General features: G+C 40.2%; 2 protein-coding genes across 2 annotated transcripts; both read left to right on the forward strand.

Moving 5' to 3' along the window:
- Positions 1-938: 938 nt before the first annotated feature.
- kat2a (K(lysine) acetyltransferase 2A) lies at positions 939-9,360 on the forward strand. Its single transcript, XM_044331716.1, has 18 exons — positions 939-1,496; positions 1,813-1,936; positions 2,091-2,236; positions 2,395-2,484; positions 2,662-2,843; positions 2,997-3,188; positions 3,333-3,439; positions 4,027-4,125; positions 4,544-4,680; positions 4,761-4,969; positions 5,044-5,170; positions 5,507-5,617; positions 5,704-5,847; positions 5,976-6,090; positions 6,172-6,208; positions 6,782-6,845; positions 6,953-7,037; positions 7,168-9,360. The coding sequence occupies exons 1-18, from the start codon at positions 1,269-1,271 to the stop codon at positions 7,359-7,361; spliced, it is 2,391 nt and encodes a 796-aa protein (XP_044187651.1). The 5' UTR covers positions 939-1,268; the 3' UTR covers positions 7,362-9,360.
- A 1,898-nt stretch (positions 9,361-11,258) lies between these two features.
- On the forward strand, positions 11,259-18,358 carry dhx58 (DEXH (Asp-Glu-X-His) box polypeptide 58). Its single transcript, XM_044332288.1, has 13 exons — positions 11,259-11,395; positions 12,676-12,775; positions 14,630-14,820; positions 15,002-15,206; positions 15,421-15,611; positions 15,698-15,811; positions 16,134-16,266; positions 16,437-16,613; positions 16,709-16,959; positions 17,074-17,385; positions 17,469-17,659; positions 17,758-17,857; positions 17,980-18,358. The coding sequence occupies exons 3-13, from the start codon at positions 14,644-14,646 to the stop codon at positions 18,166-18,168; spliced, it is 2,040 nt and encodes a 679-aa protein (XP_044188223.1). The 5' UTR covers positions 11,259-11,395; positions 12,676-12,775; positions 14,630-14,643; the 3' UTR covers positions 18,169-18,358.
- Positions 18,359-19,453: the final 1,095 nt, after the last annotated feature.

The raw sequence follows: 19,453 nt of genomic DNA on the forward strand, positions 1-19,453 counted from the left end.
AGTGTTAGTATGGTATTATGACTGCATTGTTCTAGATTTACCTATTTAATGGCTGCAGTTATGACATTTTAACTATAAATATGATTTAAAGGACCAGTATATAAGATTTAGGGGGCTCTATTGGCAGAAATAGAATATAATATTCATAAGTATGTTTCAATTAGTGTATAATCACCTGAAAATAATAATCTTAGAATGAGCCCTTTATATCTACAGAGGGAGCGGGTCCTCTTCAACTGAGCCCACCATGTTGCACTGGTCACTGTAGGTCCTTTTACATACTTGGGAGGATATTCAGTTCTGCAACATCACCACTAGATGCCGCTAAATCCTACACACTGGTCCTTTAAACAGAGAAAAATTAAGTAGATGATACATTCAAGGTAAAATTGGATAAAAAAATATGAATCAGGAGAATAACCACAGCTACATTGCAGTGAAAGATAAGAATGAATGGTTTCAAAATTTAACCTAAATTTTCTTGGCCAACATTACTTATACAGTATTGAAAGAGGGTAATGATTTATAATTAATTATTATAGCCAATTAATTATTGACTATAAACATTATGTATTGATAGTCGTAGGATCTCCTGCCCTCTAATGGTGCTGTGGCGCATCTACAAGACTGCAAACTCTCATGGCATCAATTAACTACTCTACCCAGTGTTAATTGGTTTATTTAGACACCGTGTACTACATTCTCTAGTTAACTCTTGCAAGATATTACTCAAAAGTGTCGTTAAAAGCTGTGACCACTGAGTACCGAACACTGGGAACATGTTTATACTCAATAATATCTAACGGTATCAGTTTCACAAGCATCAAGGCAGACGTAACAGCACACACTTACACTTCCGGTGAAGATATTCAATATAACCCTTTTAACTCGGGAAGAAGTGTAAATGCGTGCTGTGATTTCAGGAATATGGTTATATATGCAAAATTAAGCTGATGTAACGAGACCTCTTTCACGGTAACAGAGTAATTTGGGGGTGTTGATTGAAGCGGGTAATCGATACATCCTGCCGTTATCCTCCTGCTTTGAAGGGTCGTTACTGTGTAGATTAGTCTGCTTACAGCGTAAAATCAACATTGTGTAGTCTACATGTTTTGCCGCCTCTACGTCTGTTTGAATGGAAAAATCTGGAAAAGTGATTTCCATTTCTGAACGCTGTTGCGGTCCTCTTCGGTGAAATTTTTGCCGACAGCACTTGAAGGCATCATATGAGCTAACCGGGAGCAGAGGAAGAGTCGAGCAGCGCGGACATGTCGGACCCGGCGGCGGCGCAGGGCCTCCAACCCCGGCTTCTCCAAGCCCAGGCGACTGGGTCAGCTGGGTCCAGTACCGCCGCCACAGGCTCCGGGTCAGGGAACAGTGATCCGGCCAGACCGGGACTGAGCCAGCAGCAGCGTGCGAGCCAGAAGAAAGCCCAAGTTCGAGCTTTTCCACGGGCGAAAAAGCTCGAGAAACTTGGCGTATTCTCCGCATGCAAGGTAGCTAGCTTAGCTAGCCAAAGTTCTCCACAACAAAGCACCCGTAGCGTTATTGTGTGCGGTTTAGTAAAGAGTAGCACACTCAATATACCGCAAACAGAAAACAAATAAGTAGCTTAATGAGCTCGTGTTAACTTTTGCAGCTAGCTAGCCGCACATCCTCCATGCTACTTGTCTTGTTCACATTAAATCTCTGAAGGTGCGTTTATTATCAGCTAGCATAATTGTGTAGTCATTCATTGACGCATAAAAACAGCAAATGAGTTGCAGTTTATGTCGCTTGATTTGCTGTTTTGCACATTCTGTTTATTCTCAGGCTAGTGACACATGCAAGTGCAATGGATGGAAAAACCCAAATCCACCGACAGCCACTCGTATGGACCTGCAGCAGCAAGCAGCCAGCCTGAGCGAGCCGTGCCGCAGCTGTGGACATGCTCTGGGTACAAACTACTCCCACACACACCCCAGTACTCCCCAGCCTTCCTCCCAGTAGCTAATAAATCTGTATTCCAGTGACTTCTTATTTCCCAGTGATGTTTGACACTTCACATTGACTTAGATATGCGTTAATTGTATTTGATGCCTTGTTTACAGCTGATCATGTGTCCCACCTGGAAAATGTGTCTGAGGACGAGATTAACAGGCTGTTGGGGATGGTGGTGGATGTTGAGAACCTTTTCATGTCTGTGCACAAAGAGGAGGACACTGATACCAAACAGGTCTACTTTTACCTTTTCAAGGTAAGCAAAGTGTAGCTCACATCTATTTAACAGGCAGAACAGCAATGAGAACTGAGTTTATTTGCAAGATTTTTTCTTTAGCTCAGTTCAAAATGTCTGTCTTCATGTCATTGTTCAACCATCAGTATTGTTCTTAATTTCTAACCCATTCCACTTAGCTGCTGAGGAAATGCATCCTGCAGATGAGCCAGCCAGTCGTAGAGGGATCCCTCGGAAGTCCACCCTTTGAAAAGCCCAACATCGAGCAGGTGAACATGAAACTACAAACACCTGCAGCTCATGTCCTGATCTGAAAGAGCAACAGGCCCCCCCTTTCACATACAGGCACTAGATAATCACACTTCTCAATGTTGTGACAGGCAAACAAACGACAAACTCATCACATTTCACGTTTTCTCGATCTTGTGTTTCCTTTCCATCCAAAGGGGGTTTTGAATTTTGTTCAGTACAAGTTCAGCCACCTGGCACCAAAGGAAAGGCAGACCATGTTTGAGCTGTCGAAAATGTTCCTCTTGTGCCTAAATTACTGGAAGCTGGAGACGCCAACGCAGTATCGCCAGCGTACCCAGAAAGATGACGGGACAGCGTACAAAGTGGACTACACCAGGTGTGTGCTTGTACTGTCATTAAGTGAGCAGTAGGACAGTAACAGTGACTTAAAACGTCTCTCTTTTTCAATGTAAAGGCCGATTCCTGCCTGTACATGTTGGATACTGTTATCAGTTTGTATAATAGCCATGTTTGTCCTTTTGACTCCCAGGTGGCTGTGCTACTGCCATGTCCCCCAGAGTAACGACAGCCTACCGCGCTACGAAACCACTCAGGTGTTCGGCCGCAGCTTGCTAAAGTCCATCTTCACCGTGACGCGACGCCAGCTCCTGGAGAAATTCAGAGTAGAGAAGGATAAACTGCTACCAGAGAAACGCACGCTCATCCTCACACACTTCCCCAAGTAAGGGCGGATGTTCTCGGAAATAGCGTATGTGGGTCTGGGCTTGAATGTCAAAAAAAAAAACTGCTGACAAGCCAGAGTGCTTTAGCTGATGTTTACGTTTGAAAGCTTGTGCAAATTACATTTGTGCACGTATGTCATCAGGTTTTTGTCCATGTTGGAGGAGGAAATCTATGGCGAGAATTCACCCATTTGGGAGGCTGACTTCACCATGCCTGCCTCCGATGGCACACAGCTGGGACATCAGACAGGTGAGGCGGGTGTTAAGTGTGATGGGTCCAGACCATAATACCAAGATCACAACCTGTTGTGATTTAACTTTTGGACTGTATTCATTATAACTGCCATAAACAGTAACTTCTGTTCTCAAATCATCAACCAGGTCACCTGACCACAGCAGTAAACATACTGCTATTCTTAAACTTTAACGTTCTTAAACGTTAACTTTAAACATCTGTAAAGGAGAAATTTACATGTTAGAGCAGCACAAGAAACAAGAGATTGGTAATGGATAAAGAACTTTTTTAATGAAATAAATTAAATAAGACAACACAATGAAATGGTATTCAAAAGACTATATTAGGCCCTATTTGTGCATTTTGCAAATGTCTCGGCAAACACAGTATATATATGTGTCTAATGAGTCTAGTAGTGCAACTCCGAAGGCCTTATTGACGTAATATTGTGACTTGTTAAGAGACAGCAGCAGAGATAGGTATCTATAATGTGTGTAATTTACATAGTATAGATATACTGCGTCATTGCTGTCTTTTACTACTGTCACAGTTCCGGTTGTATTGTAATAAACCGAGCATATCTTGGTGTCTTTCCACTGCAGTGATCAGTCCTGCTGCAGTATCCCCCGCTCTGTCCAAGGGTCTGAGCAGCGGCTCCTCTCTGGGCAGCATGGACACCGGAGGTGCAGAGCCCATCACAGGTGTGTGAACACTGCTCTGCTACTTTGATACTCTCAGTATGTACAGTAGGCCTCACAAATGTCTGTAGCAGCATCGTGTAACATTGAAGGTTATTATAAAGCATCCGACACACCCATGACTACATGTGTTACTGAAATACAGTATTATAATGTGCTTTATGAAAATCACTTAAATGTCAAATGGATCAGAACGGTGTTTAGCTGCTGTTGGTATTTGCTGCTTGAACAGGAACAAATTATTTATTGAACACAATGTGGATTTTCATACTTTGTGAAAGTAATAAACCACAACAAATAACTCAACAGACAGGAGGCTTTTACTCCGTGTCAAACAAAACTTTTGACAGTTCTGATGTAGTAAGCTGTATCCTCTCACTTCGACTTCACTTTGACTTGAGAAATGTCACCGTCTGCTCAGGAGAGAAACGTAAACTTCCGGAGGCGCTGACACTGGAAGATGCCAAGCGGATCCGTGTGATGGGAGACATTCCTATGGAGTTGGTCAATGAAGTCATGATGACAATCACTGACCCTGCCGCCATGCTCGGACCAGAGGTAAGTTAGTCAGGGTTAAAGGGATGTATTTTGTTATAAATTTAGACTGTAGCACTGAGGGTTTATGTTTATACTTCCAGACAAATCTGCTGACTCCAAACGCTGCTCGTGATGAGACCGCCAGGCTGGAGGAGAGGCGTGGCATCATAGAGTTTCATGTCATCGGAAACTCTCTTTCCCAGAAGTCCAACAAGAAGATCTTGATGTGGCTGGTCGGCCTGCAGAACGTCTTCTCTCATCAATTACCTCGCATGCCCAAAGAGTACATCACACGACTAGTGTTTGACCCGTAAGTATATGTCTCATACCGCATGGTCGTCGTGGATCTCTCTACACTATCCTGACATCTCCAACTTTTAACAGGAAGCACAAGACCCTAGCCCTTATCAAAGACGGCCGCGTCATCGGAGGCATCTGTTTTAGGATGTTTCCCACTCAGGGCTTCACGGAGATTGTCTTCTGTGCCGTCACATCCAATGAGCAAGTTAAGGTACATCATCTGCCATATACTCAGATAAATGAGGTGTTTGTCTATAACTTGTGGAAGCTTCTTTAGCACCTTTTTGTTTCCTGAATGGCCAGTTAGAGATCATTGTTTTCATACAGTAAAAACTCACCCCCTCTGCATTTGGATTGCCTGTCTCATAAATAATACTGTATCTTTATAAGCTTTTCTTAAAATTTCTTCCACATGCTAAAGAATGAAACAGCCACACGATACTTTTTCCAAATCATCCCTTTGCCATCCTTGCAGCCAGGCTTTTGTTAAAAAAAAAAAACAAAAAAAAAAAACACATTTTTGAAATTGTCTTTCTCTGGTCTCAAGGGCTATGGTACCCACCTGATGAACCACCTGAAGGAGTACCACATCAAACACAACATCCTCTATTTCCTCACATACGCAGACGAGTACGCCATCGGCTACTTTAAGAAGCAGGTACCGCAGGCGTGACCTGTACATTATCTCTGCTCCTGTCCCCTCTCTCTGTCTGGACCTTTCTGTAATTCGTTCTTTCCTCGCAGGGCTTTTCCAAAGACATCAAAGTGCCGAAGAGTCGTTACCTCGGATACATCAAAGACTATGAAGGAGCGACTCTCATGGAGTGTGAGCTGAACCCCAGAATCCCCTACACTGAGCTGTCTCATATCATTAAAAGACAGAAAGAGGTATGTGAACAACCAAAAGGTCCAAGTGAGGCTGTGGGATGTTATCATTAAAGCAAAGACCTTTTTTTTTTTTCTGTTAATAGTCTCCATGTTTGTAATATTGCATAAACTTGAAAATGTCACATCAGATCATTAAGAAGCTGATTGAGAGGAAACAGAGCCAGATCAGGAAGGTATACCCAGGTCTCACCTGCTTCAAAGAAGGTGTGCGACAGATCCCTGTGGAGAGTATTCCAGGCATAAGTAAGTGTTTGTGTACAATGAGGAAAAAAAAAAAATTAAAAATCAGTATTATCATATTACTTACAAGTCTCTTTCTTCTAGGAGAGACAGGCTGGAAACCCAGTAACAAGGAAAAAGGGTAAACTCTTGCATATACTTTTTTAAATTGATGTTCCAGTGTTGAGATGGAGCAGAGCACCAGGCTCTGTGTCCTATTGCTATCTGCCTCTTTTTTGATGCTACCGCTGGGGAGCATCATGAAGTAAAATTGCTTCTGCTACAGTGACACTCTGCTATCACCGATGCATATAACTCTTAATGGGTTAATGTTTAAAATCAACAACTTTTAATGCATACTCAAGCCAAGCCAACAACCCAGAAGTCCAATCACACTTGTATACCTTCATATACATTGAATTGTGTGGAAGTAGTACGATATAATAAAAGCTAAATTGAATCCAACTGGACAAAAAACAGCCTAAACTGAAACACCTTCATGTCTTTTATTACATCACAGTTTGTTCACACTGGGATTCATTTGTAAACATGGATTAACAAGCCTTTAATATCGCAAGCAATGTGCAATCTACTACGAACCAGATTACAGTACAAAGTCTCATTTAGAAACCTTTTGAGTGGGATTTTTTTTTGTGTGCAGTTTATCTAAACGTAGTCAATCTTTTCCTCATTTATCATTCCTGGTGCTTTGTAGGAAAGAGGTGAAGGACCCTGATGTGTTATACAACATGCTGAAGAACCTCCTGGCCCAGATAAAGGTAAGTGACATTTTGACACCGCGCAGGAACACATTCACCACAAGAGAAACAAGAATGGAGACAAACTAAACCTTTTTTTTTTTTTTTTTTTGTTATCATGTTAACAGACCCACCCTGATGCCTGGCCCTTCATGGAACCAGTGAAAAAATCAGAAGCTCCAGATTACTACGAGATCATCCGCTTTCCCATCGGTGAGCGAGCATCCGTTTGATTATGATACAACTTTTCCTCTTCCTGATGACCTCTCATTTATGAGCTGTTCATTAGTTAAATTATGAGTAATTGACACACAGATTCTCTCCTTTTTTTTCGTCCCCGCAGACCTGAAGACCATGACAGAGAGACTGAAGAACAGATACTATGTGACCAAGAAGCTTTTTATCGCTGACCTACAGCGAATCATCACCAACTGTCGCGAGTACAACCCTCCGGACAGCGAGTATTGCAAGTGTGCCAACACCTTGGAGAAGTTCTTCTATTTCAAATTAAAAGATGGAGGCCTGATTGAAAAATGAACTCGACACACACAAAAAAAATATTTACAGATTTCCTGACGGTCGAGGATCAACTTTCACAGCTGCCACAGAGCAAGATGGAGCAGAGCACGAGGAAACCATCGCTAGTTATTGTCATATCTGAGTTAATAAAAGGGTATGTACACGACTGACAGAAGGGAATTGTTGGACTCGGAACAAACATGGCAGAGGGTTGTTTTGGAAATATCAGAGCCTGTTGGGCGTAACGTAAAAGTGTCAAAATGGCATTACTTTTCCCCTTAAAGTTAACTTCTGTCATTTTTTTCCTTTCCAGTACCTGTTTCATTAAGTGTACCAAAGTTATAGGTCCAAGTTAAAACAATGCCACTCTTTCCACTCTTTTTATATATATATATATATATATATATATATATATATAGTTGTCATTTAATGACATTACTTCATTCCAGTTTTGTCACGCTTAACACTCGTCACTCGTACAGACGTACTGTGTATGTAATATGTAGAGTTCTTTCACAGAAAACTGGACCTCGGGACCTAAAACCACGTTGCCTTCCGTTACTGACAGACACTTGAACATCGCAGCCATTTTCATGGGTATAAAGATAGACATACTTTGAAAGATGGGCAGTGCTTTGTTGAGTAGCCCTGAAACAAATTAATTAGCCAATTAGTTGATTGACAGAAAATTAATTGAAAACAGTCGCATTAATTGATCATTTAAGTTGTTTATCAATGCAAATACCAATTGAAATGTAATGTTTGCTGCTTTTCTTTTTGATTCCATGGTATATATATTTTTGACTGTCAGGAAAAAGGCAAATATTAAGCATTATTGATAATATGGGTTAAGGTAACATCATCGTCTTTATTCTAAACACATAATTGATTATGAAAATATTATCTCATATTAATCAATAATGAAAGTCATCGTTTGATTGCAGCCCTACTCTTTTTTTTTGAGTAGTCTGAGACACTGCCAGGCTGCTAGTGATGGACAGGACAAATATTCCCAGCACTTGTGTGCTAATTAAAATAATTTCCCTTGATCGTTGCCTTCAAGAAAACAGTTGTTTTCATGTTGACAGCAACATAATAGATACTTATTTATACAGTAAACGGGACAAATACTGTTTATGCACCATTTTCCACTGGCAGGGTTTTATTCCAAACCATTTAGTATGAGGTCTCACATTAGTATAGCTTTTACCATGCTTGCAGATGACACTGTAGTTGTTGGCATTGATTTGTTCTGTTAATAGACTCTAGTATAGTCACCGTCACATATATGCTAAGTAGTCCTATTTACTGTACAGCCACATGTTTGTGGTGGTCACAGGTTTACTGGATAGTTTTATGTTAAGAACTAAACATAGCGGGGGAGAAGCTAACCAGCAGTTCACACAGTCGTTTTGGGCTTTTGGTCGTCAGTCAAAGAAGAGAATTCTGGTTTATTTATCACAACATACACAAGCTGTAGTGGCTGTTAATGCATGGCGGATAGTTTACAGTTTGCATTCATAAAAACCATCCAACATTTGTTCATTTATGGAAACTACTATTGCAGGTTGTTTTGTTTGTTTGTTTTTTTACAGTGCTACAAGCATAATGAAATGTTAGAAACATTTCTTTGTTCAACGGTCAGTGTCAAATGGAGTGCTTCCTGAGATGCATTCATATGTTTATAGGAAGTAACTGTCAAATGCCGGTTGAGCCTGCTTGTTTGTTCCACTGACGTGTGCGTGTGTATGTGTGTGTGTGTGTGTGTGTATGTGTGTTTATTTTGTACTTGAATCATGACTAGCTTTGAATTACTGAAGTGATGTCAGTGTTGCATTATTCAGGGTTGTCAATTGCGTACTTCTCCCTCAATCTACCTATGCTGCATTTCAGATTTTCTTAAAGGTCAGTCTTTCCACCAGTTTGAGGATGGCTAATGTCTAGTTATGGTATAAATGCCAATTACTGTAACTGTAATACTGTTCATGACAATAAAGGTTTTTTTTTTTATAAACAATTCTTCAACGTGTGGGTGGTTCCTAAGCTGTAACTGACAGAGGTTATGAATCGTTGATTACCAACGGAAAAGTTCACAACCAGACAGGCATGGACTCAAAATGGAACTCAATCAAGATTTGGGGTATTTCAGACTTAACAAAATTTAAAAAAAAAAACAAACAACAACACACATTTCACTTGTGACTAAACTTGGTATTGATCATCTTGACTTGAAAAATTTGATACCACCAGCAGAAAACTTGAGCAGGTCAAATGTTCAGACCCCTGTTCAAGCTGTAAGCTGATTTTAGGGTTTTTTTTTTTAATTTGTTGTGTGCAAATGTGTTTATCTAAGCTATTCACCACTGATTAAGCTTGCAAATGTATTACCACAAATTCTTAGTAAAGTATCCAAGATAGAGAGTCAATTTATATTTGGTGAAGAAAGCTTGATGCCCTTTTAACAACTTCAATTCCAGTCAGTGTGCTGCCACAGCTGACTTTAGTAACTAAAATGAAAAACTACTTGTCCTGTCCTGTTTGTTTTTGAGGTTTTGGCAGTTGGCTGTAGGTTTTGCTTTCTTGACAAGGAAGAGCATCAGCTAGGGCCCATTCAGGGTGTACTGTATACAAAACATGACAATGTTTGCAATGGCTTCTCCCTTTTGAATGCTTTCAATGAAACACCTTTATAATCAGACACATACAGTGTACAGAATGAGACAAATACATATATGATTTGATTACACATGGCTGGATCATAAAAGGTTTGTTAAATAACTAATGTATCTGCAGTTTAGATCCTGTCGCTGCATAATGAACAGTATCTGTTGTTCCATCAGATCCTCCCTCAGAAGGGCCACTCTGCACACAGTTTTTACTTTTGTTTCTCTGTATTACACAGATGAAACCTGTTATGAATGTTGAGTGCTGTCAGTATGGAATTTGTATGAATCTTGTTATGTGGTTAATTATGGTTAATATACTCAATAGACCTTTTCTATAGGTCCTTTGTGTCAACTTGTGCATGGTTAGGCATCCCCCATCTTTTTATGTAGAGGTAAGGGTATTTCATCAAATATGTTTGTTTCTTCACTGATCTTGTAACTGTCTTTGTGTCCAGCGTTTAAAGGGTTGTGGAGATGATTTGTCAGGTTGGGGAAGCAGGAGTGGACCCAAACACAGAGGCCAGAATGCAGATTTGATGAAAAAAATCTCCTTTAATCGTGGATGTTCAAGAACAGGCAAACAGAGCTGAACAGAACTAGCAGAATAAACAAAACAAATGATCCAACAAAGACTCAACTCAAAACCAGACTAAATACAGACTAAACTAATCAGGGAATGGGGAACAGGTGACGAGACACAAGGGCAGGCTGGGAGTGATTGGCTGAGGGGGACACAGGAAGCAGAGCAGGGCTGACGAGACTGATACAGGGCAGGTGTGGGGAAGACGCAGAGCAGGGCTAACGAGGGTGATGCAGGGCAGGTGAGGAGGAGTACATGAATACACAAGGGAAACGCATCAACAAAACCAAAACCCAGAAAACACAGTACTCTAAATACAACCCACACCAACCTGTCCAAGAACCACCATGAACCTAAATTTAAGTATACAACACACCAGGCTAAACAATAAAAGGCAGTCCAAACCCACCACCTAAATATAAGAAAACCCATTTGACCAGAAGGACTAAACATACCTGCAAACCAGGAGACCCTAAAGAACACAAGAACATAAAAAGTCCAAAAAACACTCAAAGTCCAGGCAGGGTGTGACATGATTACATCCACAGTGTATTGTAACCTAATGTGATGGGTTGACCTACATAGACCCTCACATAGAAAGCACCACCCATTGGTAGGCAGGTCTCTACATTACCTCTATCCCCCTTTTAAGACAGGCAAGGTTGGTGGGTGTGTAGTGTGGTGACCACAAGAGTACAGTAATATTTTGAGTGAAGCCTATAAAAGTGTTTGTTAATTTAGATTATAGGATCTGTTGCCTGGCGCTGGTACCTGGATCAGTTTTATCCTCATCAACTGTTCATGAGGTAGGTCTTAGAATTTATGATGGTCTCCACTTTCAACTATCCTTTAATTGTTATTATAATTAATGTTGCTGTCTGGAGCCAGTCAATGATGTTTGCTCTTAGCTGAGTTCCCAATCCCCAAGACCATAGTCCTTCCTGAACTCAACTCAGCGCTATATCTTGTGTTTTATCTGCAATAACTTGGCTAGTTTTAATTGTGTCGGACAGATATTCAAGGTTTTACCCTGTGATCATTCTATATTTTTGTGAAAAAACTGTTATGATGAGCCATAAACATTATTTTATTATTTTTTTTGTTTCCCTTTGGAGCAGGGGCAAGGAACTGCAGGGAGTAGGCCAAACTTTGGTCCCTCTTCACTGCACGCTTTTGTGAGAGTCATGAGTTGTAGTCGACATATTCACTAAAGCTTTTGTAGACTTGCAGTTTAAACCTAAGTTTGCAGTGTCATACTGTCTTGAGCACATGTGGGATTTAGTATAGTTTTTATAGTTTTTTTTTTTTTTTTTTTTTAAAAACCTATTCATAGGTTTCATATGCTTTTTAACATTTTACTGTAATAAAGATGCTTTTAAATTGATTGGTTTCTTTACATTTTGGTATTTACGTTTGGTCGTTTAAAAGAATTTCATTCTTGTGAATTGAATGCACGTCTCCTGCTCTTTTAATTTATGAGTTATAGTTGGTAATCTGTAGTTGAAGCTGATTTACCACTGTATTAGGTCACACTATTTTCCTGCACTTTTCCCGCTTATAAATTGAATAAATGAATATTTAGTTACACACAGTATGTTTGAGTGTGGAACATCTTCACAAAACAATGACTTGAAAACAAAATCAATAAGTTGCTGAACAACTGGAGGGTAGAAACTCTTTAGATGATATAAGTTACTGTAAACGCAACCACAAGCATTTCTAGCATTAACATTAATAAGGTTTTAGGTTTTGATTTCTTGAAGAGCTGAGGAAACAGGTAGGGCCCAGTTAGGGTGTATGCAAAAACAAAGGACGTTTTCAACACTCTCAACAAAGCACCTCAGCTGTAAGCCACACATAAGAGTGCATAAATACATTAAGTACATAGGTTACCTATAAATTGGATATACTGTAGGTTTGGCCATGACTACATTACAAAAGTCCTCATCTATACCCATGTGTTCAAGCTTCCCTTGTCACTGGATAACGACAACTAGCTGTTGGTCCTCCAGAGCCTCCCTCAGTGGGACCCCTTTTTCAAAGTGTAAAGGATTTACTTTCGTTTTCCTTTCTCGACTTCTTACAGCTGATCACAACCCAGTTTAAAACTCCCCACATACACTGTGTGCCGGCAGTGGACAAGAAGCATCTCCAAAAGCCGCACAGTTCACTATCACAGCTGACTGGTGAGTTCATAAATGCTGATTTTCTCTCTAACAGCTGTTTGATAAATAACAGGGAATGGCTCATTTATCGAGCATGCATCTCCATCAGAATGCTTATTGTTTTATTGTCGCCAACCCACTACTATGATCTATTGAGACTTTATGGTGTTAATGATTATAGTTTTGACATACTGATATATGATCTACTGTCCAGTTCTTTTCCACAGTAGGGGAGAACGGGGTAAATTGAGACAGTGGGTAAAAAAAGCCACCCCCTTTATCTAGGTAACCATAAACAAAAGTAATCATGTGACCACTAATTAAGAGGATATAGTTCATATTACTCAATCCATCTTGGACTCAAGCACATGGAGATAGTGATCAGGAAAACAGAGCAAAAAAAATATTTTTGACATGCCAAGTGAATTCATCATGTTACTAAAGTTATAAGTCTTGTATCTTAATTAAAACAGATATCTTTTGGATATTATTACGTGTTAATTTAAATCAGTCTAAGCTACAAAACAAGGTCATAAACTTAGCATAACTGTGGATCTGAACCACTGTATGAAACAGTTTTTTCAAAATGGAGGTTGTGGGGTAAAACGTGCCAGTGATGTTGGGGCAAGTTGAGTCAATGGCTCAATTTACCCCCCAAATTATTTTCTGATATTCAAGAGACCAGAGACACTGTTCATGTTAATGTTTGATCACTGTTACAAGTGTTACAATGTTGATGAATAAATACCTAATTGTTGACTAATGTTAAGTTTAAGCCACACGAACATGCTGTACATACGGACAGGTGACAAATTAAAGCCAACATAAAGTGTTTTAGTAAGGTGTTGGGCCACCAGAACAGCATCAATACACCTTGGCATTGATTCTACAAGTCTCTGAACTCTACTGGAGGGATGAACACCATTCTTCAAAAAGATATTCCCTTGTTTTGATGATGGTGGTAGAGAGCGCTGTCTAACACCTCAGTCCAAAATCTCCCATAGGTTTCAATTGGGTTGAGATCTGATGACTGTGAAGGCCATAGCATATGATTCACATCATTTTCATACTCATAAAAACATTCAGTGACTCCTCGTGCCCTATGAATGGGAGCACTGTCATCCTGGAAGAGGCCACTCCCATCAGGATAGAAATGTTTCATCATAGGATAAAGGTGATCACTCAGAACAACTTTATATTGATTTGCAGTGACCCTTCCCTCTAAGGGGACAAGCAGACCCAAACCATGCCAGCAAAATACCCCCCACAGCATAACAGAGCCCCCAGATCCCTTCACTGTAGGGGTCCAGCATTCAGACCTGTTCCAGTTTTTCCTTTTAATATGTCATCTGTCTGTATACACAAAAGCACATTTACACACACATTCTTTCTGTATCTAACACACAGATCACAGTTTAATCTTTACTGAAAGTGTTTAGGTAACACGTTGAACAACAAGACACAAACATATCATTTTACTTAAGAGAATGAGTTTTTGCCTTTTGTTAAATTGATGGCATTAATAAAGTTCAAAATTATCTCAAAATTGTTTGATTTTTGAGTCATTTTTATATGAGAATTTAATGGTAGCACTAATTACCCCGAGAGCACTCAACTTACCCCATCCCCATGCTCATTTTAGTTGTACCATAGGACTTACTTTTTTTGATGGGTCATTGTTCTAAAACCATAATAATTAGATAACTTGTTTTTAATTTCCATGGGTACACAACAACCAGGGATATATATATTAACTATTATTTGAAACAAATACACTTTTATTTTGCAGTAAAATCATCAAATGTAAAAAGTGGCTCATGTTACCCTGATCTCTTTTAAGTGAATTCTGTGTAATTCTCATGTGTTGTCGAATAGGAGAAGAGTGCAGGATGGCAGATTTTGAACTTTACTCATTCCAACGAGAAGTGGTTGAAAGGGCTCTTCGAAGAGAGAATATAATTATCTGGCTGCCGACAGGAGGGGGAAAGACCCGTGCTGCTGTGTATGTGGCGCAAAAACATCTGGAGACTACCTCACAGGCTAAGGTGGTGGTCCTAGTAAACAAGGTAAAATACACAAAATGGACAAAGACAGGCAAAGTTAAGAATGATCTTCATTATATTAATAAGAATGAAAGTTAAATTCTTCACCTTAAGCCATATATTTGGCTTAAAGAAAGCCAAATATATGTGAAGGATAGACTGTTGTTACCATAGTATAAATGCATTGATGTATTCTATACTGCAGGTTCACCTAGTGGACCAACATTACAACAAAGAGTTCAAGCCTCACCTGGGCGATGAGTACACCCTGCAGCCAGTCAGTGGAGACAGTGAACAGAAGGACTTCTTTGGAAAAGTGGTGAAAAAGTCAGACGTGGTCATCTGCACTGCACAGATCTTATTCAATGCTCTGACTGACACGGAGGAAACCAAACAGGTTGAGCTCTCAGGTCAGTAAAATGGAGCTTTAACAGCCTTGATTATGGTGTTTTTTTTCCGAAGAGGTGAGATGTGGGATAGGTTTTATAATTGCCCCCCTTGTAGACAATAAGATCCACAAACGGAGATCCTTGATGCATTCAAGTGCCCTGAGACGACTTTTGTTGTGATTTGGCGCTATATAAATAAAAACTGATTGATTGATTGATTCATGGTTCCTTACAGACATTACTCTACTGATTATTGATGAGTGTCACCACACCCATAAAGAGGATGTCTACAACAAAATTATGAGATTCTACCTGGAGAAAAAGTTGAAGGGAGAACGAAAACTGCCACAGATCCTGGGTCTCACTGCATCGCCGGGGACGGGGGGTGCAAGGATTCTGAAAAACGCTGTGGAGCATGTACTGCAGGTGAGGGTTTACATAGTTGCTTTCACTGTATTTGTTACTAATATGAGCAGGTTTGTCAGATCTCCTTTGATCTTTCTCCCTCACAGATTTGTGCCAACCTGGACTCAGCCATAGTTTCAACCAAAAAGCACACTGCTGAGCTGAAGAAGAAGGTTCCCAGACCCATGAAGACATTTGACATTGCGGATATAAGGCTTCACGTAAGATTTTTTCTTTCTTTCTTTTCAAACACTAAAACCTCAATAGAATTTAAACATTTCCGAATTTGGCCTCCTCAAGTGGTGATAACAGAAACAGCTGCACACAGTGACACACAGTAATGAAAACATACACCACACCCCAAACTGGCCTGATCTGGGTACATTGAGATAAATGGAATAAAAGCAACATAGACTGCTCCAAATCTTTAAAGGGATTGTCTGATATTTTTTTAAACAAACAAAAACTTAAGCCATCAAAATAATAATTAATTCATAAAAATGATACATATATTGGACACAAAGAAAATCTTTTCTCTTTTAGGATCCATTCGGGGATCATCTGAAGACGATGATGCAGAAGATCCATGAGTTCATGACCCTTCCTCATGACTTCAGACTGAGACAGTGCGGCACACAAGAGTATGAGGCAGATGTGGTGCTTCTAGAGAAGAGAGGTAAGAACACAGTTTCTTTTTTCATCCTCTAATGTAATGCCATTGCTTTAAGGGATTGCACGTTTGCCTTTTTGACTAAAGGGGGCAAAAAATGAGATGAAAATCAAATGTCCAGGGAATAGAATACTTCTGTTGACACCTGTGCATAATTTGTGTATTTATTGGACCAGGGGTAAAAGATGGCAACAGAGTTCTGGCACAATGTGCACTCCATCTCAGACAATACAATGACGCCCTGCTCATCAATGACACCCTGCGAATGATAGATGCTTACCACTCCTTAAAGGATTTCTACAGTACCACCACCACCATGGATGGAACAGACTTCCTGGTGACACTTTTCCAAGGTAGGAGTCCAGAAATATTTGCTCCTTGTCTATTTGTATGTTTGGCTGTTTTCACCATGCAACCTATCATATATATCACTCTCACTTATACGCAGAGAATCAAGTGGAGCTGAAGGAAATAGCAAATAATTCTCAGTATGAGAACCCCAGAATGGGCAAACTTCAAACCGTTCTTCTAAATCAGTTTGGTCCAGATGACAAATCAAGAGGGATCCTCTTCTGTAAAACTCGTAGAAGCACCCACCGCCTACATGACTGGGTCCTCAACAATGGAGCCTTACAGGACGCTGGCATCAAGGCAGCAGTCCTCACAGGGGCTGGCAATGGCATTAGTCACATGACACAGGTGTGTTGACATACAATATTCACCTATTAGCTTTCCAATTAAGTAACAACTTCTCTATTGATGTGTTTGTGTGACTTAGTCTGTACTTTCTTTTTGTGCATCCTTTTCTTGCAGAATGAGCAGTCAGACACGATCAGCAATTTCCGCGATGGTAGACTTAACCTCCTAATCTCCACCAGTGTGGCTGAAGAAGGCCTTGACATCCCTGAATGCAACCTGGTGGTACGCTATGGATTGCTTACAAATGAGATTGCCCAGCAGCAGGCCAGCGGACGTGCCCGGAAAGAAGAAAGCCAGTACTCAGTGGTTGCACAGAAAGGGGGACAGGAAGAGCGCAGAGAACACATCAATGAATTTCTGGAAGAGCTGACTGGAAAAGCCATTGCTGAGGTCCAAGAGATGAGCCCCCATGATTTTCAAAAAAAGGTGAGGGTGCGGTGTCTGTCTTTACCCCTTTCTCACACTGCTTAGTGTTTCTGCCAACACATTTTACTCTTCCTTGTCTCCAGATAAGGGAGCTTCAAAAAGAGGCAGTTACTGGCAGTAAAGTTGCAGAGATGCACAAAACGGACAAGAGGAGAAGCTTCTCTGCGTCCAGTGTCCAGCTCTTGTGTCGAAACTGTTTTCAGTGTGTGGCATCTGGCAGTGACATTCAACTTCTTGACAAAATGCACTATGTCAACGTGAATCCTGACTTTCAGTGAGTTGACGTCTTTTTGGTTTAAGAGTTAATGCAAAATTATATACAGGCCAGAGTCTTAACAAAACACTCTAATTTTGGCTTGTCTTTGTTCTCAGGAATCACTACAAAGTCGGTGGGCAGGTTGCAATAGAGAGGAGTTTTGAGGACTGGGAGCCTGGACGCATAATCAGTTGCAATAATGGCAACTGCAACAAGGTACAGTAGGCCTTCTGTCAAATATTAATGTAAAGCTTAGAAAATGCTCAAGGCGGTTCATAATAAAGCTGATGTTGGTGCTCATGTTGAGGTGTAAGTTTTATTCTTGTGTAAATTCACAGGATTGGGGATTTGAGATGAAGTACAGGAAGGTCGCCCTGTTGCCCAATATAGCCATTAAGAACTTTGCCCTGGAGACCCCTGAGGGCAGGGTGACTGTGAAGAAGTGGAAGGATGTTTCTTTCACCGTTGAAGAGTTCAGCTTTGAAGAATACTGCCAAGACCACTTCCCTGACATGACCACTGATTGACACAGCAAGAGAGGTCTGTGTGGGTTTTTCCCCATTTCACAGTTTTTATCTGTATTTCTTTCATTCAAAGCTGTATTTCATTCAAAGCTGTATCTGTGATCGTCCGTGCTCATTTAGAAAAGATAAGCCATCATTTTATTGTTTGAGGTACTTAAATATGAACACATGCTTTTTAAAAATTCACTCTACATAGCTAGCACGTATTTGTGCTGCTGGGCCAGTGAGGCAGTAGTGTGCTAAAATCCATTACGCATCGATCATGCTTGAAATTAGCATGACAGCTTTGTTGATGCCTAAGGTCTTAACTGCATTTGCGTGTTTTTGTGTGTATTTCCTCTGCTTCATCTCAAATCAAGCACAGAAACAAAGTACAAAATGAACTCTGCTGTTACATGAATCTTAACCATCATGAACCTTTGATCATAAAGATGATTTCCTCATGATCTCTCTGTCTTTTTTTTTTTTTTTTAGCTATTTTAATTGTTTTTAATTGGCGACTGAATTTTAACATTAAATGTAGTGGTGTATACATATGCACTGTATGTATGTGTTGCATGCAGATATTGTGCATGTACTGGTAATTTTACATCATTTATCGTGGCCTTTGTAAATAAACTAAAACAAAAGATGAGATGAAATTTAAATAAATATTCTGGTTGAATTGCCAAAAAGGTTTTTTGTAGTTGTTTTTGCCCTTTTGAACCACTAGATGGCACTGTTGGTCAGGAAATGTCCACACCACAGGACATGTTCCAAATCTACACTATAACTCCTAGCAGATTTTCAGTGTGAAGTGTGTTCACACTGGAAAAGTGAAAAAAAAAAGTATACTCAAAACAGTAAGGTCTGCATACTAAAAATACCCTTTGAGTGTGGTGTGGTGTGGTGTGAATGGACACAATGCAATGCACAAATTACATGGAGGAGCCTCTCACAGCTGGACAAAATTAAAAGTAATAGTGGATTGTGGCATTCTGAAGTCACAGTTTGATGCGTTTGCACAGCACATGTATTTCATCATTTCCTGCTAGTATAAAACAATGCCGTATGTTGAGTTCTTGTATAGTAACTGCAAGAAACAGCATACTATGAAGGTATGAAGATACTATGTTTCTCCTCTACCTCTGTAGCCTCTTACAAATAGTGTGAGTAAAGCCAGGATGGAAATTTTCTCTGGCGCTTGTCAAACTGAATTCAAGGAGTCCATGCAGTGGCTTTGGGGTCACAGGAGTGAGTCTGAATCCCCAGATGGACTATGAGTAAGGATTAGGGAGATTAATACTCA

This window comes from Thunnus albacares, chromosome 17 (genome assembly GCF_914725855.1).
Source record: "Thunnus albacares chromosome 17, fThuAlb1.1, whole genome shotgun sequence".
Taxonomy (NCBI): domain Eukaryota; kingdom Metazoa; phylum Chordata; class Actinopteri; order Scombriformes; family Scombridae; genus Thunnus; species Thunnus albacares.